This window comes from Aquila chrysaetos, chromosome 8 (genome assembly GCF_900496995.4).
Source record: "Aquila chrysaetos chrysaetos chromosome 8, bAquChr1.4, whole genome shotgun sequence".
In the NCBI taxonomy this organism is placed as follows: domain Eukaryota; kingdom Metazoa; phylum Chordata; class Aves; order Accipitriformes; family Accipitridae; genus Aquila; species Aquila chrysaetos.
In genome coordinates this window covers 33,718,617-33,744,834 of record NC_044011.1, presented here as the reverse complement: position 1 = coordinate 33,744,834, position 26,218 = coordinate 33,718,617, and the positions used below count along the sequence as shown (strand labels likewise).

At 41.4% G+C, this 26,218-nt stretch overlaps 1 protein-coding gene across 6 annotated transcripts; it reads right to left on the bottom strand.

Annotated features, from left to right (window-relative positions):
- Positions 1 to 366: 366 nt before the first annotated feature.
- FERMT1 (FERM domain containing kindlin 1) lies at positions 367 to 23,588 on the bottom strand. 6 transcript variants are annotated; one of them, XM_041125539.1, is made up of 16 exons: positions 23,412 to 23,586; positions 21,841 to 21,972; positions 19,401 to 19,573; positions 16,337 to 16,570; positions 14,717 to 14,863; positions 13,911 to 14,124; positions 12,802 to 12,904; positions 11,093 to 11,200; positions 10,055 to 10,186; positions 9,865 to 9,914; positions 7,563 to 7,687; positions 6,133 to 6,239; positions 5,170 to 5,391; positions 4,372 to 4,496; positions 2,283 to 2,424; positions 367 to 1,003 (listed from the first exon to the last, which is right to left on the bottom strand). In XM_041125539.1, exons 2-16 carry the CDS (start codon positions 21,966 to 21,968, stop codon positions 830 to 832), a joined length of 2,184 nt encoding a protein of 727 aa, XP_040981473.1. In that variant the 5' UTR covers positions 21,969 to 21,972; positions 23,412 to 23,586; the 3' UTR covers positions 367 to 829. The 6 variants fall into 6 exon arrangements, with proteins under 6 accessions (XP_040981473.1, XP_029878162.1, XP_040981474.1 ...); XM_030022302.2 differs by lacking the exon at positions 21,841 to 21,972 and adding an exon at positions 20,058 to 20,203; XM_041125540.1 differs by lacking the exon at positions 21,841 to 21,972 and having other exon boundaries at positions 23,408 to 23,586.
- Between the last annotated feature and the right edge of the window lie 2,630 nt (positions 23,589 to 26,218).

Genomic DNA, 26,218 nt, shown 5'->3' with positions numbered 1-26,218 from the left:
CGTTAGATGTCACAGTGAAACAGAGTAACAGACAGAAAATAGAAAGGCCTACACTCAGAGGCCTTTTTAACAAGCAAATAATTTTAAATAGTACCTAAAGCATTTTTTTTTAACCTGGTAATTAACAAAGTTCCTCAAAAGATCAATGTTTTGAATCCAGTTTTGCCAAGATTAATGCTTTGGTTTAGGTATCTGGTAGCTTCTCTGGCTTTAAGGGAACTGCTTAAGTGGATGAAGGTAGACACAGGTGCTCCATTTTTGAACAGTTGTGTAATCACTACTTGGGTTGTGATAGCTCAGTCTGTAGGACTTTGAAACACTGATGGAATGTTTTCTGTTCCCAGTGCAAGTATTAGACAAGTAATGTAGCTTTGAAATACATATTTATTCAGCTTTAGTTCTGCTAAATGCTGGCCTTTCTAACAATGGCCAGTTCAACAGTGGGAGTTGCACAGCTGTAACAGATAAAAAATTTGCTGTACAGTATCCTCAAGTTACTTGTTCTGGATGCTTAAACAGATTGTTGTAATTAAAAATACTAGATTCAAAAATGCCCAGTGGCTAGACACTGTTTATTAAAAAACTTCTGGCTGTACAAAAGGAAAATAAAGACCATTTAATTTTCCTAGTGTTGATGATGGAGTTGCCATACTGCATCCAGTGACCTTGGCTTCAATATTTCACAAAAACTGTAAATAGTCCAGTCATATTACAGGATGGATTGACATGTACAAGATTTGTTAGTCAGCAATTATCAGAGAGATTTTTGTTTAGTCTCTGGTCTTAGCTGTGGGGAGAAGCAGGCAGAGGGAAGAGAGTTTACTTCACCTCATTCCTGACCTCCAGTTAATTTATGGAACAGATCTTCGTCCAGTGTTTCATTCTGGTCCTTGGAGCGGGTTGACAAGAAGATGTAGCCCCCAATATACTCATGGATGATTTTGCAGTCTGCGCTCAGACACGTGAAAGCGATAGATACATTCTGATCAAACTCGATTGCAACCTAGAGAAAACACATACGACAAAATCAGGAACAGAGATAGGCTGCATCTGGGAAAAAAGAGCAAGCGGGAGAGCACAGCTGGACCACAAATGCTGTGATAAAGCAGTACCTGTCTCTTCTGAGCAAGAGCTGTAAAGATTTCTGGGTCTGCAGGATGTTGAGTGTTTGGCTGCCTGTTTCTTAATTTTCTACTATGGCAGGGCCCTCTTGTGGTCAAAATCTTGTTGCTTGTTTAGACAGGCAACAAAAACATGCTTTTAACTAGTTTTTCTAATCACGTATAAAGTGAACACTGAGAAGAGCAGGAATGTCACTCCTGACTTTTGTACACTTAACCAATAATGTTTAATACTCTTCATTGTTATGTGCTGACCTTAAATCTGCTTTTGGGGGGGCCAGGTTTTTATTTCCAGCTACTGGCAGTTCTGAAACCCAGCAAACCGGGGTTAATTGCCAACTGTGGATTCTGCCTTTTTTGGGAGGGATTTAAAGCAGACCCAACAGCTTTCCCCAGCATTACAGGCTCTGGCACAGGGAGTACTGCAGGAGAGTATTAGGGATTGTATCTGATCTCTCCTGGCTCCTGCAGGTGGATGTGGAAAACTGTATAAGCAGAAGCAGTTTCCAGGCTGCTTGAATTTACATCAGGTCATGCTAATTCCACCCCAGAAATCTACAATTTACAGAGCTGGCTTCAAGCTTTCAAACCCAAACTCTCCAGTGGACTGCTGGGCAACAGCTGGCCGCACCGAGCAGCCTTCATCAGGGTCAGGAGCATCCCGGTATAAATCACACAATGGACCTTCTTTCTCAGGACCACATACTGACACAGAGGAGCTTGCACCCTGGCCTTGCAATCTCAGTTTGAGATTTGAAAGACAAACTGGGTTCTTGTATCCTCAGTCTCTAATAGACACTGAATCACCACAATTTGGAGGATGGTGCATGAGCTACACTATACAGAGAGTTAAAATGAGATTTTTACTGTGACAGAGCAGTAAACATAATGGGTTGGAATTTACCTTTGAGTATTTCACCCCATCAAAATCAAGGGCAACTTGTAAAGAATAAGCTTGGTAGGAACCTTTTAAACTGGAGATATTTTCCTTTCTGAATTTTGACTATAGACTCCATTAAGAAAAATTTTAGACAGCTTATTTAATAACATGTCACAACACATTCAAAATCTTTTTGCTCTGAGGCTTGAAAAGATTTTCTGAAAGCATCCTCCAGTGTCTGAAATGTAATGACTGAATGCAGAGAGCCGTTCCAGTTTTACCTGGCGTATTTCCCAGTTCACATTCCACTGCTTCATGTTGGAGAACCTCCATGTTGTGATAGGATCTCCTGTGGCTATATCTATTCGTATCAGCCTGTTATAGGACACCCCAAGCACATCATCCTTTTTGCTTCCTTTAAACCTGAAAAAAACCCAAAACCTTTGAGCAGATCTGGTTTGCAGTAATTTCTGTCTAGAGAAATGTTTCACCTGCCCTCCCCTGAAAGTGCAGAAAATGTGGGAGAAGTCACAACAGCCTGGGATTGAGGAGAGCTTGGACCCTTCTTTAGAACTGTATTTGTTATAAAGCAAAAATGTAGGCTGGTGAACCATGGTATAAGATGTAAAAGAATCAGGCAGGTAGATCTGGCTGAAATCTTTCCAATTCATTGTTTTCTGCTAAAAATTACTGTTCTGCCAAAATGCATGAATTTGATTATATTTTTACTGGGAAAGTGTCAACAATAATTTTCCTTGCTTCATTTCACTGATGTTGAAACATGTTCTTCTAGTTATAGTCACCTAAATTATATAAGCATATCAAAATATATTTAATATTTTATATTATGTATTGCTATTAACTTACTGAAACAACTGTTAGTGATATACGCATGTTTCTGAATATAAATCACGTTACAAAAATATTCAGCCATTTTAACATTTCAACTTTCTTCTGATTAGAGATGAAAAATAAATATAAAAGCATCAGAACTTTCAGGGGTCAGAAATTTCTGAGTTGGAAATAGCTAGGAAAAGATTACTCTGGTAAAGAAACCACCTTCCTCTACCTTCATGCTGAAAGCTAGAAGAAATCTCATCTGTCTGCTGTTAATATTTCCAATATTTTTGATCCTGTTGCTGAACCTTCTCTCCTTAGACGAAGCTGGCCCTTCGGGAAAGAATGTGACCTGGACCAAATTTGTGCCTTACTTAATGCCCCGACTGAGATACTGCTCATCAGTTTGTAGAAAACCACCACAAGGTGTTTTGCTTATGCTACAAAATGCAGTTTAGGTGTTGGCTTTGTTTAACAGAATTAGTGCTGACGGATAGGGCAAAACATCTATATCTATGTTAGTAAATTAAATAGTGACAGGGAACATTCCTGGGCACTGAACTTGTATACTGTTCAATTGCTAGAAGAGTCCCAGGCAGAATTCTGGCAGCAACCAAGCAGTGCTCTCTCAGATGACTCCCAGGTACAGCTCAGGAGCTGGAACATCCAAGGACCAACATGATCTGGTAGTTCACGAGGCTACTGGGTTTTGGGAAGTCAGAGAGTTTAATAGTACAGATGTGGGCTGTTCTGTGCCAGCTGGACTGTGCCCGAGAAAGGTTCTCAGCTGGTTCAATTTATACCACAGATGATTCCTAAGTAGCCCTGGAAAAGGTGTTAAGCACAAATTAAGGAAAGTGCCTCCAAATATGGTTGTGTCAGTACTTTTCAGTTTTTTGGTGTTTTGTCAAGAAGAAAGAATGCACGTCGGAACCCTGCCATATTCAAGGTAAGTGTCCAGGGAAACTGCTGTGAACACAACAGGACCTTTCTTGTGCTTACTGCTCTTCCAGATTCACCTAAAAAAGGGATCGTGTTTGCTGTTTCTTAATGAAATGCTGAAGAAATTATGCTCAGCAAAAAGCTTTTTATCACAAAGTCTGATCCTAAAATTTATCATAAAATCTGATCCAAAATCCAAAAAATCTGATCATAAAATCTGATCAATCCAGCGAGCAAGAGTTGGAATGAACAAATATACTGCAAACCTGAGAACACCAGCAAGACGTGGATTTTTTACATTTTACTGAGTTTATGTCAATAAGGGTTTAATCCCAGTGATATGTTACTTCAGGCAAAACCTAGCAGGTCTGTATGAAGGCAGACATAACGGACAGTCTCACTCCAGAAGTGGAGCTACTGAGTGCTACTGCTATAGAAAAAACCAGCAGTATGGAATTTACTCGAATTAAAAAAGGTCTGTGGGGGAAAAAATAGAGAATGTTTCCAGAACAGGGTGTCAAAGAACTTCCTGCAAATCACTGAGCGTGAACATGTTATGGCAGCTTGACATTGCTGTAACAGTGTGATTACCTTACAATGTAGTAGGATAAGCCAAACTCGGGGAGGGACTGCCATGCTTGAATAAAACGCAGCTTGGCCTCCACTAGGGTCATCTGGGATACGTTTTGGTGGGCTTCCAGAATACGAGCAGCCAACTGAGAAACACAAGAAGAGAAAAACGTTTCAGTTGATTGGAGAACAAAAATACCCTTGCTTTCACTAAATCAAACATCATTAGCTCTGATGCCACATTCAGACACTTAGTCGTCACTGTTGATGCAGATGTACTGCAGAGAGCACTTGGGGACAGATCCTGAGCTACAAGGGCAGAACAGTACTGCAAGGTCTCAGGTCCAGGTTTGTGCTGCACTGGGTCGAGCTCCAGTATACTGCTCTGGAGACTGTGTCCTGAGGATGGGTGGGCTGAACTCTTTTGCAGCAAAAGCAGTGGACAAGGAATTAGGTGGAGAGGAAGGAGAGGCACCCAGGCCAAGAGGACAGGAAGACACTGTTGTTTAAGATGCAGACAGTAACTTCCTGTCCTTAAAAACCTTCCTTTATTACTCTGAAGAGACTTTCAGGGACAGCGTTATCAGGAGGAGAACATGATGAGTGACTTAGGGGGCGGTGTAGATGTAGGAGGAGTACTCAGAAGAAGTGCCGAGAGACCTGCCCCTGTGTTCAGTTTAAAGAAAAGGCCTCTTGCAAAGGGACAAATGAGTACTGCAAGATGATTCTACTGTATGGTTTCCAAATGCTGCTTCGATCCAGCCTCACCCCTAAGCAATCATTGGAACCACCCATACCCAACCATCAAGCTCAGGATACCTGCTTAGACTTGTATTTTTTGGTGTAACGTAGTGAGACGAAGCATTCTGGTTTCATATCTATGCTTTCTGGATCAGAGACAGCCTGGGGAGACATGGTCCAGTTCTTCATCTTTAGAAATGAAAGGATCTTGTGGACCTCAGGATGATAAGAGCTATCGGCCATTGTTTTGCCTTTTGAGGCTAAAATGCAAGCAGCCATCCACCGAGCATATTGATTCTCCTGCAACAAAGGAGATGTTTTTGTTTGATGTTTTTGGACAAACAATTTATGAAGATTGTTACTGCTCATGCACCTTTCACTGCGCGATAAAACCACTCTGGAGTTATTCCGCTTAATTTGCGTGGATGTGTAATTACTATAGTACTATTGTTCTTCCCTGATTGGGCTAGTTCCACCTACAGGACTGCCTTTGCAGAATAGTTAGGTTTTAAATTTTCAAAGAAATCCAATACTTTGGAATAGAGGCTCTTGGAAATTTTATTGCATGACTGTTTTCCACCTAAAGAACATTTTTACACAATTTGGATTGATACTTTCCAATACAAATGAAATAAACTGAAATTGAAAACTCATGTGAGATCCTTATCACGCTACCCTCATCTGAATGGGGGGAGTTCTAATTAAGAAAAAAGAAGAGAACAAAGCCCAAACCTTAGTCCTCTGAAACCACTGGAACAAAATACTGTAACCTGTTTTTACTTTTTTGATTGTTCTTTTTTTCTTTCCAGCAGCATTACTTGGAAACTGATGATAAACACAGAATTATTGTCCTTTTATCCCCTCAACCATTAAGTATTTCTTAGAACACCACATCATTCTTAAATTTTACTAAACATGTAGATAATAAAGTCTCTGCAGCATCCTTATTTTTCTATACAAATTCTAGAACAGGGCAATGGGTCTTCTAGACAGTCTGCCAATCAATCTGGAATACAAACTTCCCCTTGTCTGATTACTCACGTTATCACATCTTAAATATACTTCATTCATGCCATCAGCAACAGGAATTAGTAATTTGATTCCAAACTTCTTCGCTGCAACATTTACATCTGGTACAACTTCACATCCTAGATCACAGAGAATCAGAAATAAATGAATTTATTTAATTACTACATCACTAACTTTAAGTACTGATTAATACTAAAGAACAGTACTTAATGGTTGTTTTTCTTTGAGATCAAGGGCCAAGACTTTCGAAGCTGAGGCCTAATGAAAGGTTTCTGTTCTGGTTCACTGCCTGGTTGGCTTGCCAGGGTGATGAATGCTCTGAGCTGAAAGAGCATATTAGTCAATGTGGGAGGAAAAGGATGCAAGTGCTCTCAAAACCTCAGCCTGATCTTAGGAAATGCTCAACACTTAAAATGGAGAGGAACTGATAAGATAGGCACTTTTGGAAATTTTACCCTAAGTGACTTGAAAGCCTGGACTCTATTTTCGGAAGAAACTTAGTACTGCCAGTGGGACATAGGTGACATCTACAACGGAGCTGGCCAGTTCAGGGATCCCAGAGAACTCTGGGACCTGGTATTTCATGTTGATGGTGGTGTTACAGGCCTTCTGGATTCAGCTGAAGTCGAGGATGCCTACAGTTCCCCTTTGTGTGAAGGGACACCAAAGCTGTGGGCTACTTGGTGAGGTTCCAGCCACCCTGGCTAGTTTTACCACGCATTTATCTGACCTACTGAGGATACGCAGATAGGTATGCAGAGCCATTTGTTCACAGGGGTCAATCTTCTTTCTATTTCAAAAGTTTCTTCTAGGATGAATCCTGGGCATCACTGTTTCCCTGCCGGGGAACAAATGATGTCCCTGCAGGAGTAGATGTAGATGGAGGCTATATATGGTGCTGGTGTTTGCCCTGTGTACACCCGGCGTTTCTACTCCAGAAGTACCTAAAGCTGGTTGTAGCTATGGAAATCCCCACACATGAAACGAGCAAGGCCCAAAGAAGGTCTTGGAGCTGTCCCTGCACAGCAGTATATACATGCAACCTGTGGCATTCTTGTCCACTGCATCATCCATAATCCTTTACTACCAGTGTGTGTTTGCAAGGACAGAGGTGACTACTACTATTTAACATAGAGTAAAAATATTTGGAAACAGAAGTGTCACACAGATCACATTCTCTGACTCATCTTTAAGTGAATTCAGCAGTACACGGCATTTTAAAGCCAGGTCCAGATAATCTTGGTTTGGGCTAAGCTATTGAATCCTTTTTGTTTAGGCTTCTTCTGCAGATGCAGTCTCCCTGCTTAGGAGTCTCAATAACTGAAAAAGTTCCAAGAGTAAGTGCTACTATGCTTGCCTTCCTGAGTCTTGCAGGGATTTCTTGATTTATTCAGTTCACGAATGCAATAGAAAAAGGAAAGAAAGGAAAAGAAAATTCCCACCTTTTAGGTTTAGTTTCTCAATAGGTTCTCCTTGTGTGGATTCCTTGTTTTTAAAATAAGATACTGAAGTGTCTTTAAAGACAAACCAATATGGCTTGATAGCTTTGAGTGACAGCTTCCTGGGCCTAAAGGGAAAAAAAAAAAATCACATTTGTTTATATGGAAATGTACAAATTGCTAAGTCACTCACAAATATTACTGTGGATCTCAAATTGCTTTGAGGTCATACACATGGCTTTAGCTGGGTTACTCATACTTGTGTCAATGAGGGGGGTGGCAAACACCTGGAACCAACATCGCACCCAAGTTTATAGAGGTTCTGTAGCAATCCAACAAAAGGTAATAGTTTAAGCCATCTTCTTCCACTAGGGCAGTTACTCCAGCTCCTCACACAGGTATATAGATGGATAAAATCCTCATTTTAATTATCTTACTTAATTTCAATACTTTGCTAATGCAAACTGATTTCTTTCATAGAGTAAATTTAAAAATACCTGCTTTGGAATTGAGAATTAACTGATAGATACTAATAGTCAGACATAATCATTGTGCCTGCCCCACCTCTCTTCAGTAAGAGATAAAAATCATAATTAATTCTACTAAGAATACACTAACAAAGCCACGGGTGGCAGGGGGTGGAACAGGGACGGGGAAATGAAATCCCAGGTTCAGTATATTTCAGGAGGGAAAACCAGAGGTATTAGCACTACTTTAGTAGAAAAATACTTCACAACTAGCTACAAAGGTCAACAATGAAGTTAAAAAGAAGAAAAAAGAAAAAAAAAATTCCACTGTCTGTTTAGTACTTCCCTTTAAACCTAAGATGATGGTACAAAGAGTAGACAGCTAGCTGGAAAACAGTAGTTTATTATACCCACTCATGCCTTCTCCAGAGCCTTTCTAGAAATCCTAGTTTAGAATCCTTTCTAGAAAATGGTGATTTTTATGTTTAAATTAAAAAAATAACTTGGATTTTCAAAACTGGCAAATATTTTGGCTTTTAATTTTCCAATACAGTGACATTCTTCAAAAATAAGGGACTATAATTTTTTTTAGACTACTAAAATTATTTTTCTATCCAAAAAAAGTTGCTGAAAACTTTTTTGAAAGCTTTTTGTTGGTTTAAAAAAAAATACTGTAATTCTCCACAATATTGTCACCCACCTGAAAGCAGTATTTACTACTGTGCTAATGTGGTGCCTACTGTGAATAAATGTGAATAAAAGTTCACTATATGAATAGAGTCAGCAGTATGACATGTAGAGCTTTGCATTTAGGTTTACAATTAATCAAATAATTATAGTAACAAAATGTTGTTCCCTTAAAGAAATGTTTTACACCTTACCTAGTTTCTACAATGTCTTAGGTTTAGTAAGTGATTTATCATGTACATAGGAAATCTTTCATGATGAAAAATAACTGCTGAATGCTTTTAAAAGCAAACTGCTGTACTGCTGAGGAAAAATAAACACTCCATTGTTAGAGGCAAGTAACTGACAGAACTTAAAAGGCTTAAATTTCCTTTCATCTTAAGCCACCTTAGTAATTCGAATGTCAAATAAAATTCCTAATTGGAAATTAATAATTAACAATTCTTAACAGTTAACAACAGTTAAAAATTTTCAGGTGCAATTTTCAGTTCACTGACTACAAGTACAATTTGTTAACAGAATGAATCTGATAAATATTTGTGCAATAGAAATCTATCTTTCTAAAACACAAAGACTGTTTCGTGATAAAAGGCATTACAGACTTGAGGTCACTGCAGTCATTTAAATAACCCATAAATCAAGATATTATAGTGGGATCACAGAAACTAATTTTGATATTAGAAAAAAACAGATTCCGTGTTTGGTTAGAAAGGGGTAATTTGTTTGTTTCTTTTGTTTAAATAAATAAATAAATCCCCAGGGTTGCTTTCAGAAATTCCTCTCAGGGAGAGCTGAAAGTTTTTTCTAGTTTTTCATTGGCAAAAAACAGTAAAGTGTGATTGAAAACAAAATTGTAGACTCTCTTGTTTAGAGTTGATGATTGATGAGCACTAGGAAATATGAAGAGCCTGGTCTTTTTATAAGTGTAATTATAGCTACCCCAGCACCCCAAGAGCTAGAAAGATTTGCTGAGAATCTTGCTCAGAAGCAGTAAGAGAAAGATTTGAAGAGGATGATATTAGGCTAGTTAGACCTATCTGGTATATTTGTTAATTTAGAACCGTAGGATCTAGAATGAAAAACTCAAAGAGATCTCTTGTATGCTTAAGCTTTTTGGTTTGTATATTTTATTATTAGTTTTAATAACTCACCTAACTAGCCTGAGATTATCAGCAAGTTTCGGGATGTCTGTGATGTCCTCCTATCAGGAACAATTAGGAATAATTTTAGTACAATGCACTTTGTAATCAAACTCTGTAAAAAAATCAGGAACCAGGTAGGCTCATCAGAGTCAATGCATTTGACACAGTGAAAGCAATTCTGGGATCCGAAAGGACCTACCAAAATGTTACTTGCGTTTCCACCTTCCAGTGTCACTTCCAGATTAGAAAGTGCAGCTTCTACTTCATCTACTTCTGATTCACAGGTGAAATCTTGTGCCTCTGATGATAATGATAACTTGCTTACATGATACTAAAATAAAACATCAATATCAAATAGTCAATATATCAATTAGCAACACACAATCACAGCTAATGAAAATAGGCCATTTGGTCTTCTGGGTCTTGGACAGCTGCGTAAAGTTCTGCAGCATGGAACCATGGGGTTTTTCACAAGGAAGCAGGTATGTCCACTATGATCTCCACTGCAATTACTGATAACAGTTTCCTATTTTGATTGCCAGTGTTTCTAGTCCTTCACTGTATAATTGTCCCTGTTCTGTAAGGCTGACTCAGTGCTAACATTTGCAACCCCAGTACTGTCAGCTGTAAGTGCCATCCATATCAGGTGGAAACTTGGCAGCGAGGTTCTGTGGTGTTCTGCAGTGTCTGGCTGTGAATTTTTTGGCAGCTCCATTTACATTTAAAAGGAAGGAATTTATTATTAAGAAACATTTGTGCCTTATTACCTACAGTCAGGGACTAAGCCACGCTAGGTCATGTTACATTTCTATGTACTCCATAGCCTCCCTATCTTCCCATTGTGCTATAGCTTTTTTTCGGTCTGTTGTGAACGTATGTATTTATGTATTAGAGAAATTTTCAGGAAGACTATGCGACAGGATGGTTGTGAGTATGGGAAGCAAAACTTCATAGTAATCCCCTTCAGAATTAACTGGTATCAAAGTTACATCCTGGGTACAGTTTGCTTTAGATAATGTTAGTAAATGGTTCCATAATGGTATGTGTCAGTTTGAATAATGGTGAGCTGCTACTGAATTTAGTTGGTTTAGTTGAAGGACGCTGCTTATTGTTTCTGACTCCAATAGCAGACCCCCAATCCAAGCAGAGCTATTGGCCTGGGCTCTATCCTAGTCTTGTCCTAGCTTGTGCTTGCCTCCTGAAGAAACAGGTTTTGCAACTTGGGTCAAGTACGTGCCTGTAGTGCAGCGAAGATCAACATTTCTTCCTCTGTGCAGTCAATTTCTTCTAACAGGATGGCCCAACGGGCTTGTTCATATATTTGGTTTATTCGCACTGCATCATACTGTAGCAAAAAAGAACAACATAGGTCATTAATGACCATCAGGATAAAGATTCACGATGAGGTGCAGCTGATCTAACATTAACATTGGGCTGAAGCCATAAAGGTTGTTTCCTTCCTCCCGCCACCTCTGCCCTGCTGTATGTTCCCATCCTTCTCTTCTACTAGCTCATGTGATTGTGTGTAGGGTCACAGTGACTTGCTGATCCAACCAAAAATTAATCAGGAGTCCTTGGCTGAAGCAGAAGGGGAGATTAAGACATCCCCTTTTGTAGTAGTAGGCCTTGGGCTGGTTTAACTGAAATGTGAAACCACACTATGAGAGTGAAAATAATGTGACATGGCTGATGTGAACGTGACATTCAACAGCTTGCTACTACCAAAAGACAGAAACTTTTATTCCTTACTTCCCCTCTTCTGCTCTTGGCTTTTTCGGTTCTGGCTCTATCTTTGCACTGGCTTGACATTTGTCAGATCCTGCTGTGAACTGCTTTAATTCACTATCCATTTTTTGGATAGTGATTGTTCCTTATTATCTACTTGGTTATTAAGCTGAAGTGCCTCACAAAAATATTTGAGCCCCAGAGCTGGTGAAAGGTAGGTGATGGGAGGGTAAACCTTGGAGCATGACCTCTCCCAGTGGTGGTGAGCTGTTAAGTTGCCTGAAGCTGTTTTGTGTTATTTCATCCTATGGCTCCATGGCTGGCTGGGGCAGAGAAGGGAAATGTTTGGGCTGCTGAAGTTGAGACACGTACTTGAATTTTAGTGGGGATGGCTTTTCACCCCAAACCATGCAGCCTGAACTAGAAAGTGCCCTTCTGTTTATCTGAGATGCCTGAAATGAGAGAGTTTTACAGAATTTACAGAAAATAACAATGTGAAGGCCAAATCCTCTAAAATTCATGTTTGAACTCTTGTTGATTTACGCTGGTCAATGATTGTGCTTTAATTTCACTAAATATATCACCCCAGCCATAAAAACACTGGCTTAACACAACCACCATGACTGACTTTCAGTGGAAATAAAGGCAAACGAGAGGCAACCTGAGAAAAACATTGAAGTGATTTTTGAAGACTAAGTCTTGTTTTCAAATGGGACTTAAACACTGTTGCTGAACTTTCCAAAGGTATTTAATCACCCAGTCATATTGAAACAGATTTAAATGCCTGAGTGCTTCTGAGGGCTTCAGCCCAGAAAAGCTTAATACTCAGTGAAGGGCAGTGGAACATAAATGTAACTTTTAAGTCCATTTTCAAAAATAGGGCTTATACCTTTACAGCATTTAGGATACTGTTGGTTTAGTTTTCCCCTTAGTTTTTCTTGTTAAAAGAGAGGCAGAAAGCAAGCCAGCTCCTCTGGAAATCTGGATACTGTTTCTGGTGCTCTTCAGATCTCATCGTTATACTTAAGAACTTATTTCAGGTGAGGAATGGTGATTCAGTGTCCAGAGGGGAAAAGTGCAGCCTTAGCTGAGGGGAAGAAGTTGAATTTGATCTCTGAAGGGCCTGTAACAAATCCTAGCTAAAATCCGGTATCCTTGTGCTATAGCTTCTTGACATGAAAGCAGGCAAACAATGAATAGCAATAAAAACAAAGCTCTTACTTTTGGATTCAAATCAAAGAAAGTGTAATATTTAAAGCGTAAAAGAAGTTGATCGTCCTCCAGAATGCCTTGTTCCATAAGTGATCGAGATGAATCTAGCCAGCTGTGGAAGAAAACAACCCACAGATTCATCTGTACAGGAAAAACTATCACACCTGCAGAGCTCCAATGTAATTGTAACACAAAAGTGGGAACAAATAGCTCTAATTTCTGCAAGTCTGGGGAAAATTCACGTAACTCAAGAAGGTGGAATGTTCATATGGATTTCCCACTTTCATTGTATAAACACAATACCTGCAATCTTATATTTTTCTCCAGCACTATTGAAAACATCAGGAGTAGATGCCAGAAACTGAGCAGTAACTAGTTGTGGGGTGACCTATGCCAAGAAGATTCTTTCTTCTTGATCTCCAGAAATGGGAGGTTCATTTAAGCCAGGGCAAAAGTGTGCCTGTAATATTTAGAACTCCTGCTTTTCATTTCAGTATTCACTGTTTTATAATTCTAGCTAGTTCTGTTCTCCAGTGAAATCCAATGAAAATATTGAAGTCACTGTTAAACACTCCACAGATCTAAAAATGACAAGCCACATTTTAATGCTAGAGAGACAATCCTCTCAAACACTTGCACCACTAAACCCCCTAGTGCTCTGTATTCTTCTATGGTGAACAATAAGCAACGTTTGCTTGTGCATAACTCAGTAAGTCACCTATTTGTAATGCATTAGAGCTTCATTGAATTTATCCACATGTATATTTCTACTGTCAATTTAAAGCCTTTAGAGTTTGCTATCCAAACTGTCCTTTAGCTGTGCCCACAGTGCTAAACTGGATTTGCCTTCATCTCACAACAGAATTTAGTCCAGAGCCTGCACAATTGCATCATTCATCACTTTAAAACAAAATTGCTTAACCAAGAAAGTTGAATAAGGAAAAAAGATAAAAAAGAGTAAGTATTTCTGAAACAAAACCTAGATCAAAGCATGTTTTTAAGTATCAATATAGCCATATATCAGGGGTTTGTTTTCAAATTCTGCTTTACGCTTAAAAAGCTGGATTAATGCTACCCTTGTTAAGCCAGCTCACAACGATCTCAGAGAGGCATCTTACCCTGCATTGAGTTTGGCTTTGTCAGCTAAAGTCCGAGGCTGGTACATCTCCGCTAGTGTTTCCGGAGAACAGTTGGGATGACTGAAGGCAAGGATGCTGCAGTTCTGCTCAGTCAAGGGACTGTCGCTGAACCAAGTAATTGTAGAAGAAGCTGGTGTCCCACTGATGGGATCATAAACAGGTGTCATGGTTTTACTATAGAAACCTGGACTTCCTGCAAGTTAAAAGAATAATGTGTTATTCCAGTGAAAACTGCCTTCAGACTTCGGTAGTCTACCACTTTCCATCATAAAAGACCAACCCTTTTCTTTCAAGACAATCTCCTATCTCTGCTGTTGACAGCAGGCCTTGTCCTTTCACAGGTGAAGTGACCTCAGGGACAGAAGTGCTCTTTCTTGTTCTGTGAGATATCTCAGTTGTATTGGAGATAGGAAACACATACTCTCAAGCCTTTATTTCTTGTTTTCCTTGCAGGTTGCCAAACTTGTTGGATATTTTAAGACTGGTCTCACATTTTCAAAGACCAGCAGCACATCCTGTGTGCAGGGCCGCAGCTGGTCACCTGTTTTCTGGTATGGCCTTTCTCATATCAATGGAAAGGAAAACATTTTAAAAGACAACAGAAAAATATTGATATATTGGAGATTTCAGTAACTTCTTGAAGCCACTAATTTCAGGCCAACTGTGTCTCTCTGACTACCATCCTACATCAAACTGGTCTCCCTGGTTTTAATTGTGTAAAAGAGAATTTCTTCTTCTTTTTGAATTTCAGTCAGAAGAAGAAAATCATATTGATTTGTCATTACCTGATAATCCAGAACTCACTGGAGAGTTACACAGGTTTAAAATATCTTCTATAACTGGTTCTTTGCTGTTCTTGTCTTTTTTCTTTTTCTTTTTGAGTGTGTCTTCTGATTGCTTCAACAAAGAGAGTTCTTCTGACCGTCTAATATCTACAATAGCAATTTGGGAAGTGAAGCAAGATGAAACATTTGAAACTTAGCAGTTTATATCCAAAAAAAGCCCATGGTTGGTAATAGCATTTGGGGAAGCTCCATGTTGCAATCTGCATTTTATTTTTAGCAGGTTGAAAGCAGTAGTCGTGGAAAATCCAGTAATTCAGTAACAAGGCCAAAGACTTTGGGCTGTAAGAGTGAGTTTTGGCAGGATTTAAGCCTGCTTTTGTAGCAAGCCTAACTGTATTTTAGAACACCAGGGAAAAACTCTTTCTCCCTAATGGCTCTGCAATCACCTTTGAGCATAATAACCCCAATGAAATGTCTGACTTATGAATAAGCAGGAACAGAAATGGAACCACTGTATTTGAAGTTCATGCCTTTTATTATTCACTATATTTCACGTACAAGATTCTGTCTTGGCTATATACTATTTCATAATGCACTACTGATTCAGACATGTATTGTCAGTTGCAAACCTGGCACTTTGTTTCTGAAAAACACTTTTTTCCTGGGGTAAGCAAAGACATTTTTGACAGTATTCACTCATGAGGAAAGTTACAGGGTTCCTGTCCTGACTCAGTCTGGAAGAAAACTGTGGGTAGAAATACTTAATTCAGCCAAATGTCAGTTGAACAATTATGGCATCATTTTATCAGAGCTGTTACTATACCTTTCACAATCCACTGCTAGAAGATGAAAATGAAAGCTGCATTGTGGTCAATATGAGGCGGTAAATTCCTTCTGAAGATTAATGTGTTACTGGGCTAAGCTTTGAAGATCTAAATTAAAATGAGGATTTTAATCCCCATTTTACCCTAAAACTAAGGGATTCTGAAGGCGGTTTGCAGACTCAACTTACTCCTGTTGATCGCAGGCACACAGGTCTGGCACGCTCCAAAACCTCATCTCTACTTGGAGGTGCTCCATTATTGGAAAGAGTAGAGACTTGGGGACTCAGTGCTGCAACACATTCATGGGCTTGTGTGAGGTAGTTAGGTATGCCCTGGTCCGAAGAGGTTTGCGCATATAAAAGTTTTGAATATTTAAAACGTGCTCCTTCTGAAGTGAATACATATAACCGATAGGGCAAGTTGAATATCATTAATGCTAGTGAAAATAGGTGATAAATCAGTTGACACCGGTAAAATTGCCTATGGTGAAGGCTGGTGTAGGAGATTGGTAAGCTCAAGCTCTTAGTCAATGGTGTAGAATAAGCAGGACTGAGTCCCACCCTGCAGCTCATGGGACACATTTCTGATACTGTTTGCATCAGTTATCACAAAACTGAGAACGACTGACATGCACTGGATACTAAAAACCGAAAATATCTGTCTTTTGATCTTGGGTCAACTCCATCAAATTTCTCCTTGAGCTAAACAGTTTTGTGAGTAAGGACTTCACATCAAAACAAAGTCACCTAATAAAATGCTCCAACTTAGTTGCCAGAGGGGATTTAGCTTTACTTACTGAGAATTTTACAGATGTCACTGACAGCTTTGAATACCATAGAAGAGAAGCTGACTTTCAGTCTCACAGTCTTCATGTTTGGCAAGCGAAGCCGCAGCATTTTGTGCTGAGTAGTAAAGAACAGCTTAGCATCTGCCTGCACCCCGCATTTATCGAGTGTCCAGTGGGTTTTCAGAAGCCAACATTTTTTTTGCTCCCACCAAAGAGCATAGTCTGACCAATCTTGTGATATTTCTAGGAAAATACAAAATGGTTATTAATAAACTATGGAGCAAATATACAAAAAACTTGGTTTGGAAACAGTGCTCTGCAAACAGGGGAATTTATTTACATTAAAGCAGCAACTACAGTTCCTGAGACCTAGACCCCATTTGCTGAATACTTGTGGCAGTCACTGGGAACTAACTTTGTTTTCTCTGAAGAGTTAACCTGGGTGCTGACTGTGGCACTACCTTAATCTTGCAGATATCCATAGGGAAAGTGCTTCTCCTGAATCTGGTGCTATACATGGTCCAATGCTGCTCGGATTGTGCTGGTATACAGACTAGTAACAAGGGTAGCCACTTCACAACTTGACAGCGCAAGCTGAAAATCCTCCTGCAAAACCTTGTGTGCACCCCGATGGGCACAAGTTCTTCCACAGTCTCCTGGGAAGCACCACTGAACAGCTCATCTCTATAGTGTTAAGAACCAGCAGTGAGTCCCTTGAAGCCTTGGTGACAACAGCTAAGAGCTGTTCTCAGCTTTTCTCTGTGGCTGCACAGTTAGACGAACATGGATGTTCACCTGAGTGCAGCCCACTTAGGACAACTTTACAGTGGCAACATTCTTTAAATAATCAAGGAGAAGAATTATTATTTTGGGAGTAAGCCCTGTGACAATCAGGAAATAGTTAACAAGCTCTCTAACAAATATGATGACCTTCTCTACCACACAGGATGGAGAAACTTGTAAGAGAAGTAGAAACTTGTAAGGGAGGTAGAATGGGCATGATGCGATATGGTACAGTTAAATCTTTTATTAGCCTGTGCAGGAGGGCAGGCTGGTGTGACTGACCAGGGACTGACAAGGGTTGCCTACAGAAACTTCTCAGAGAAGACAAGCCTGCCAAGAGATGACTGTCTTGTTTCACTAATATTGACTTGCCTGTGTTTTGCTTAAGTAAAAAAATGTTTGTATATTTTGTACTTCGAAAACATACAGATAAAGTAAGGCTTGCTGAATCAAGAACAGATAGAAGACTTTGTTCATGACTTACATTAAGAGTTTTGGAGCTTTTCTCTGATTACTCTTGAGCAGTAAGCAATCCTGACTGAAAGGTGTCAAAACCTTAACTAAATCAGCATGAGAATCACATGCATAAGGAAAGAGATAAAGCATTGCTGCTCTTAGTTTCATGGGGAATTCCAAGATTAGATGACTTCCTAGATGCCAATGATGTGTAGTAGCAGGTAAAGTTTCTGGGTGATCTTGGTCAAGTTGTTTCAGTCTTCTGCATCATTTCTTGTTCCTCCTCATTAGCTCCGCCAGGTAGAGGCTATTCCTCACCATGTCTATAACACGGTAGAGGCCTATCCTGTTTTGGAGTTTCTTGGTAAAAATTGTGTCTCAAGAGAGCTGCTGACACAAATTGCTTAGTTACAGATTTGCTTTAAATATTATTTAATATAGAAAGCTCTTCACACTAATTATAAAAATACTGTGAAAAATTAGTCTTCTGACCCAGTGAGAACTCCAGCTACCATTGGTTTGCTGGCTGAATTGTGTGTGTAAGTATACAGAGACACTGGTAGAAATGTATCACAGATTTACTACCTGCTTCAATGCTAGAAAAGAGATTCCTTGATAAAACCACTATCTCCAAGTAGAGCTTTTCCATCACAAAGAGTGTTGGTGTAAAAATGTCCTTCTGTTGAATGGGAGCCTTTTGGAAAGAATATCTTGTGCATCTCCCTTTTGTTTCCTTCAAAATCTGCGTTTGAAAACAAAACCTTGCACTTGGCAGTAAGAACTCTGAGAAATTAGAAGATTAAAGCTTAAATTCTTGACGGGTATTGTGCTGAAGGAAGGGTGTTATTTAGTTCAGTTTTTTCTTCTTGTTGTTGAAGTAAGTAAAGATATGTAAAAAGACTAAAGTTTCATGGAGGTTTTTTTGACATTTTTTTTGGTTGCCACAAATCTTGTATTTCTAGAGCAATGCAGAGTAATACAAAGCTCATGGTGTTCCCACTTGGCAAGTCTAATCTAGCAGACAGGTTCCTTTCTGTGTGATGTTGGTGACTGAAGACTTCTAGATTTAAGAATTCCAGGAAGAAAACCAATTCTTGAAGAATGAGTTGCATATGAAAAGCGTGTGGCATTGATATAATAATCAAATACCATACTATCTTGTCTGTATCTATTACTCTGCAGCCTCAGAGTGCAGGTGATTATTTTGGGATGCAGCTCCATTTGATGGCTTTGAGTTAAAGAAACCTAGATTCTCTTATTGCCTGTAGTGCTGACTTGCTGTGACTGTACACAGGACATTTAACCTTTCATTTCCCATCTTTGACTCGGCCAGTCTCTGCTCTTCACAGCTGTTCCCTACTGAACATATGCAATGGATAACATAGCTCAGATTTTGGCTAGAATGCCACTATAGCACAGGAAACAGTAACTTTTGAAGTGCCTTTGTAACAACTAATCCCGTCTCTTTGACTCCTGCAGGTGGATAAATAGGGCATCAGCTACCTTTATTGCTCTGCAAACTAGCCACCTGTAAGTCTATCTGGAAAGGGAGTTGAATAGTTAGTCTAGGCCAATTATATTTGTCTAACTGGAAGACAAAAGCAAACTAAAGTTTTGTTTGCACTGTGATAGCATATGGGTTTTAGTCACAGACAGGGAGGGGTTCTGGCCACATAAAAACCCTGAGTCTGCAGCACCTACGTGCTCGGTGTACCGTTACAAAGAAGTAAGTGAGGCAGTGCCATTTCAAAATGGCAGGAGCCTCTTTTTGTAGAAGGAAAGCTGCATGTATTATTTTAATAACACTGTGTAAATTAAACAGGTCTTTACTCACTGATTTGTTCTACTAATTTCAGCATCACTCCTCCAATATGAAGGTCCCCTGTGACCCGCAGTAAAAATTCCTTTTGTACCTCTTCATGTTGATGATCAACTGTCACCAAGAGCTCCCAGGAGTGAGACCCATATTCACTTGAGGAAATCATTTTGGAAAGGTATATGTAAGCTCTACAAAAACAAGACAAACAAACAAAAAGGATTTTTTTCCTTCACTCTCTGAAACAAATGCATTTCTCCATAGTCTCAAAGTACATCCATGCTGCCAAGACTTCGCAGTAGCCTTGGCTGGAACTTCAGATATGTAATCTTGTTACCTCTGAACTAGACTCTGCTCTTGTGATTACTCTTGCAAGATAGGCATGTGGGATTTTTTGGTTTTATTTGATCCCCCCCGCCAACTCAAGTGTCTCCAGTTGGGTAGAGATAGTCCAGTTTTACCCAGGTTTTCCCCACTATACAGTGCTAAACTGTCAGTCTGGACACTGTAAAGCCTGCAGTTGTGGGTGGGATCTGTTTTGGCAATCTGTCCAGTGAACAAAGGAATTTCATTGACTTGTACACTTACAGCTGTAATTTTTGCTGCAAATGAACGTTTACACTCGGAGTTCTGCCAGCTTGGTCCCATGGGACCAAAATCAGAGAGCAATTTTACCCATTTGAGTAGATGTAAGGTGAGACAAATAGCTTTAATGGCTCTCTGCCAGCAATATCTAGGCACGTATCTGCAGTTTCTTGCACAGAGATGTAGGCATGTATCCTGTCTCAGCAGGGTGAATCGTCTGAGATCCCACCGGGCTCCTGCCAGGACAGGTAAACAGTAATCATGCCAAGCCAAACCAGAGAAGATGCTCAAAGTAGAAGCTTTGGTTATCATCACTAGAGTTCTGCTAATTACTGAAGAATGAGCTTGTAGGTATAAGGTGACTGATGGTGCAGGAAGGATTTGTGATATTTAACCAATGAGAGAAGATACCAGATTAGCACTCAGTGTCCTGTCAAACTGAACCCTAAGAAACAAGCCTTTGTAGTTGAAGTTTAGGCAATAAAGTGGATGACTTCTATTTATTGCAGACTTTCAGCAGTACCTGAGAACCCAAGTCACAGACAGACTGTTAAAGGTGCCGTACACAGACTGCTTCTAACACAAAAAATAACTAGGAGTTGTTTACGAAGAAGGCTAGAGGGGCTGTAACAACATTAACAGACTTGTAGATCTTTTAAAAAAGAAGTATTTAGTAATTTAAAACCTTTAGCCTAAAAGTTAGGTCAAAACCAGAAAAATCAAGGACAGTTGTCACAGGTGAGGAGTGAGAGAAGGAACGACCTTTTCTAGGACTGACTGCAGGACAAGATCAGACTAGCTTAGGTTACACTAATGTAAAATTAAGCTAAAGGTTAAATACAGCATGCCTAGAAACAGGGTGAAAATTTAAGTTCACTTATTTGCCCAATTTATAATAACAAACCTTTATGTTACTGATTAGATAATAAAAGAGGTTTTTAGTGCCAAAAGATACCGCTCCTGGGCAGAGCCCAGTACAACGTTAATTCTGATGTTCCCTTCCAGAGGTGCAAGGAGGTTCTTGTACCTGAACAGCCAGCCTGTTACAGCTTAATCTTCCCCAGATTTTCAGGTGTTATTCATGTTTCTTAATGTCTTATGGTTTAAGAATTTCAACAGGAAGACTTCTGATATTTTGTTAAATTATGTATCATGCAGTATTTGTATTATGGAGTACAACATAAATCAAAGTCATCTAACTGTTTCAGTGGAGTTCTTACAAAATCTGTAGACTTGGTTCCTTGAACTCCTTTGGGCCTAGGCCATGCCTGGTGTCAATCCTACCGATATAAAATTCGATATCAAAGGGATAATAGAAATATGGTGGTAATGACAAATTCCACTAAAAAGGAAAAGTGATTCCAAAGGTAAAGGCAATGAAATTGTATCTGTTAAAGATTAGATTGATCCCCCCCTAAATGAATGACAATATAAATGAAACAATCTGTCCAGCTCAAAATCATCCCTTTAGGGGAAAATCACCTTACCAAGGAGTTTCGCTAGAACAGTGCTGGGAGTCTGCCCTGAAATTCTAAAATCATGATGACTTATAGACAGCCCTCACTCAGCAAACTGCAACTTCATAATCATATGACTCCAAGAGGCTCATTTACACTGAGGAACAAATGCTATTGTTAATTAGGTTCTTGGATGTGCCAGCCTACACCTTTTCACCAAACAGTTACTAAACCAACAAGGATTGATCCTTATCCAAGAAGTTTGTTTGTTTTGCCTTGGTAAATAAAGACATTGTGCTGGACACTGGAAAACAAATATGGCTCTCGGGCCTCTGGGATAGAGCTGGGATTTTGAATTTGTGCTGCTGTGTGCCACATGGATTTACTAGCTTAGGTATGCATTAGACCGGGGGTACCCGGTGGAGAGGAAGGGCTGTGCCTCTCCTGAAGGCCCAGAGTCCAAGACACAGCTCCCGAGATGGTCTCCCAGGCAGATGAGGCTTTCAGCACAAGGGCAGTACAAGGTGTAGAGAACAGTTATCATTGCACTGTATTCATAGCAAAACAAAAATCCTCACTTCAGAAGAGTCAAAATGCCACTAGTCATGCTCCTAAGCATCAATAACAGCTTTAAAAATAAATAAATCTACAGCTGGCCTAAGCATGAGAACTATGTGATTTCATTTCAGGAGCATAGGTATGAAATCTGGCAGAGGAACTATATTTTTTCCTACGCTTAGTCCACTATAAGCTGGTATTGTTACAGAAAAGAAGCAGTCTCATCTGTCTTCTTGTGCCAGTGGAAACATTTGGGAGCTGATCTGGATTTTTTTTTTTTCCTTTTTAAATTTGGTTTAGCTTCCCAGTCTAATTCTGCATACAAATGCTTGTGCTGACACGGGTGAAAATGAGCAGCCCAAGGGGTGGGTGAAACTCTTTCTTCGTTCACGCTGGCTTGGAAAACCATGGCCTCAGCGCAGCTAATCCTGGCACTCCATCATTCCCTAAAGCTGCTCTCCTCCCCACTTCCTCTTCAAACCAGGAGGATTTAGTTTGATGATAAGAAAACACAAACACTAGTAAATCTATCAGAGCACGCCGCACAAACAAAGCCTAGTCTCGAAAAAGCGTCAAGCTAAGCAACAAGGGCAACTGACTATTGTGTATTACAACCCAAACCACCCCAAACTGCCAGGGCAGGCTGTGCACACTCCATGTCTTAAAACCTTCAGGTCAAGACTGGATCTGCTCCGGGAACGCGCCCCAATTCCTGGGCTCCAGGCAGGTTGCAGCTGTATGGCCTGGCACAGGGAGATCAAAAAGGCCAGAAACATGTCTTCAGGCTACTGCTGCCTCCAGTCGGTATTTCTGCTGAGCATTTTAGCCAACACAGCTATAAAAAAGCAGCAGTTACCCTGCAGATTGAGCTCTCCCTACATTTTAGCCCTCACAGCCCCGAACTTCAAACTTGGTGCGGAAACACAGGAGGACGTTACTTGTACTAGAGCGGGAATAGATCCGCTGTAAGGGAAAGGGGGGAAAGGCAGAGGATGGTGTTTCTCTGACTGTTTCTAAGACAGGCAGCGCCCTGGCATCTTTCAGATGGTAACTGCTGGGAGGCACGGGGCAAACAGGCGCCGGTCCGCGCTCCCTCCCTCCCGCCCGGCTCCGAGGGCAGAGCCGGCGTTTGAGGAAGTGCCAGGCTGCCGCTGCCGGAGTGACCCCGGGGAGGAGGTTCCCCGCGGGGGGCCGGGAGCGGATCAAACCGCAGCGATTGCAAGCGCTGGAAAATAATAATAATAATAATAATAATAATAATAATAATAATAATAGTCTAGTTGCTCGGCGTTCCTCCCCCGGCCCCTCCGCGGGTGCCCGCATGCCGGCCGCCCGGGGACACACGCACGCTCCCACTCCGCCCCGCGCTTCCCCGCCGGCGGCGAACAGCCCTTCCCGCCCGCGCTCGCTCGCTCGCTCGCTCACTCACGGTCTCCGATGGCAGCGCAGTCCCTCGCCTCCCTGCCCGGCTCCCGCTCCCTTCGCCTCCACCTGGCGTCTGAGAGGCGGGGAGGGGAGGAGCGGCGCCCGGCCCGGCCCCACCGCCCGCACCCCCGAGGTAGGCGGCCCTTCTTCCCGTCCCTTCCCTTCCCTTCCCTTCCCTTCCCTTCCCTTCCCTTCCCTTCCCCTCCCTTCCCCTCCCCTCCCCTCCCTCCGCTGGGCGGGCACCGCCGTGCCGGCAGGTAGGGAGAAGCCGGCGGGGAGCGCTGTCCTCCCCTCCCCTCCTCGCCGGCAGCCGCCCGCTCGCATCGTTCTCCGCGGTCTCTCCGCAGCAGGGCTGGCGAAGCTTGCTGACTCGCCAGAAGCGTTTGTCTGACGGTAGCGGCCACCGCAGACCGGCGGCTGCTCGTGCGGCTGGAGCGGCCGGTGGAAAGTAGCGGCGTGAAAAATCTCTTTCTGCGGGAGGTGGCTGAGGCACGGCTGAAGGCTGCCCGGGGAGGTTGATAGCTACCCTCAAGAACAAAGAGTGGTAAAGCCGTATCTGAAATACTTCCATATCTCCCTTTCAGGAAGTGAGAGCTGGTGTAAAGATACCAGAAATACGATTTAAAAGTTAAATATTAACTTTAGGGTCAGTTTGAAACATCTACAAGTCTACTTTAAGACCGATTGGTGTTAGAACATGTAGCTAGGTAGATAGAAGCCACTCTGTAGTAACCATGGCTAAAAGGTTTCCTCCTTCTGTCCCGAAAGCCTTCCTGTCAGGTGTTGGATGTTGGGTGTGAAACTGGTAGACGTGACTGAAATACCCACGCAAGCCACACTCAGGCATGCTGTAGCAAGGAGGGCTTGTTAGGGGACTCCACCTCGTTTATGTTTAACTGCAACACTGTAACTCCGAGGCCATTGAGCCACATTGGGTATACACAGGGTTGTTGCTTTTAGGCTGCAGTTATTGAGAGATGTGAGACTAGTCGGAGAAAATAAGTTCAGTTGGGAGGGTGCAGCGCCAAAGAATGGAAAGGTGTATTTGTGATGTAGGGATGTGTCACAATGCGCAGAATAAAAGTGGGTTGAATTGGCTGGAACTGGGCAAGTGCTTCTCCAAGAGGCAGATTCCCATAGAAAGCCTTTCTTGCCTTAAACTTTTGACTTGCTTGGTGGTATAGTGACTAGATAAACCACAGTGGGGAAAAAAAACCGCCCCAAAACCCAACAACACTAAAGAGAAATAGGGAAAATAAAGGAAAAAGTTCTTTCAGGTTAAACTCATATCCTGGAAAAAGAACCTCCAAAGGCTGTAGAGGTATAAAGGAAGAAAGGTATGAAGGAACACTAGAACAAAGCAGTTGCCGAACCACAGATAAAATCACAGGATGTTTGCTCCCTGTATCGCTGTCCTAGACTCAGTCACTGAGCTGCTCTGGCCACACTCAACTCTTCAGATTGGTGTGCGTACACCAAGATTGTGTATCAGACACTATTTGAGGCAGGAACTTGACAACTCATGCCTTTCAGGGCTCTCAGTCACCTGAGGGCACAGATAGGCCTTTAATTGCCCCACCCAGACTCACCTGGGACCAATTCCAGGCATTCTAGTTAAGCTCAAGCTAAGTGTTCAGTTCTTGCTTGAATGATGGTGTGGGTGCCCTGGTTGGTGGGAGCACTGAGGGGGGGGGGGGGGGGTGTCACCCTCCAGTCCTAGCTCTTCACTCCATATGGAGCAGCTCTGTGTTTGTTGCTCCTTGGCAGTTCCTTGACTCAATGGCTTTTCAATCTTTATGGGACAGTTTGGTAAGCCACCTATTTGTTTTGGGTTCGTTTTTTTTGGGAGTGGTGAGGAAATTTAATACAGGTATGTATGCAGATGAGCAAATAACTTTTCATGGAAAAGGCTATGGGGTAGTATGAAATTCAGGTCTGAGTTACTTTCAATAGTGGGAAAAGCACTTAGAAAAGCTTAAAAGGTTGTTCTTGGGCCAGGGTATTCTGGTGTGTGCTCTTCTTGGCTATGTGAGCTTGTTTTGTCTTATGAAGATGGCTAGGACACAAAACTAAGAACTTTTCCTGGTGCTCCATTCAGCCTAAGCAGAGACAAGATGCAGAGGTCTAGGGAAGCTTGTAAACCGCCAAGTCTGCTGCTGCTCAGCTCAGAAACAAATCCTTGTGCTTTGTTGTTGAAGCAAATAAAACATCTGTCCTGTAGGCAGAACTGCAGGCCCTTGATTAAATTGGTCAAAAAAGATGCTCAGGAGATAAGATACAAGCAAAGGTGATTGCCAGGCCAGAAGTATTAATAAACATTGACTCTCATCTCCAGTTTGGTCCAAGTCTTGAACTCTTCTAAGTACAAGCACTGTATATTCCGCCCGCCCCCCCCCCCCCCCCGCCATTTGCCTGTGAATACCTAACTTGAAGGAAGAGACTGCAGAGTTTGATGTCAGCCTTACTCTGCTGTGCCAGGAGGGCTATGGCGCATGTTCCTTCTGAACTGTTCTGGGACTGCTGGAGAAAACTCTCTGTTACCTGTCTGTCAGACCCCTTTGAGAGGCAAATGCACTCACTGTATGCTGGAGGAGCTGGATGAAGAGGAAAAGATCTGGAAAAAAGCCAGAAAACAAAGAAGTTTGGGTAAGTTCTCTCTGAATCTAGCATAAACTGTTACAAAGTATAGGTGTCAGGAAATGGGTGGATTTTCAGTCAGCGTTGACCATAGCCATAGCATTAAAGGCAGTGATGGTTTGCTTCTGAAGAGTTGCAAAGTTAAGGTATGTTTTGGAGGCAGCACGCTCATTT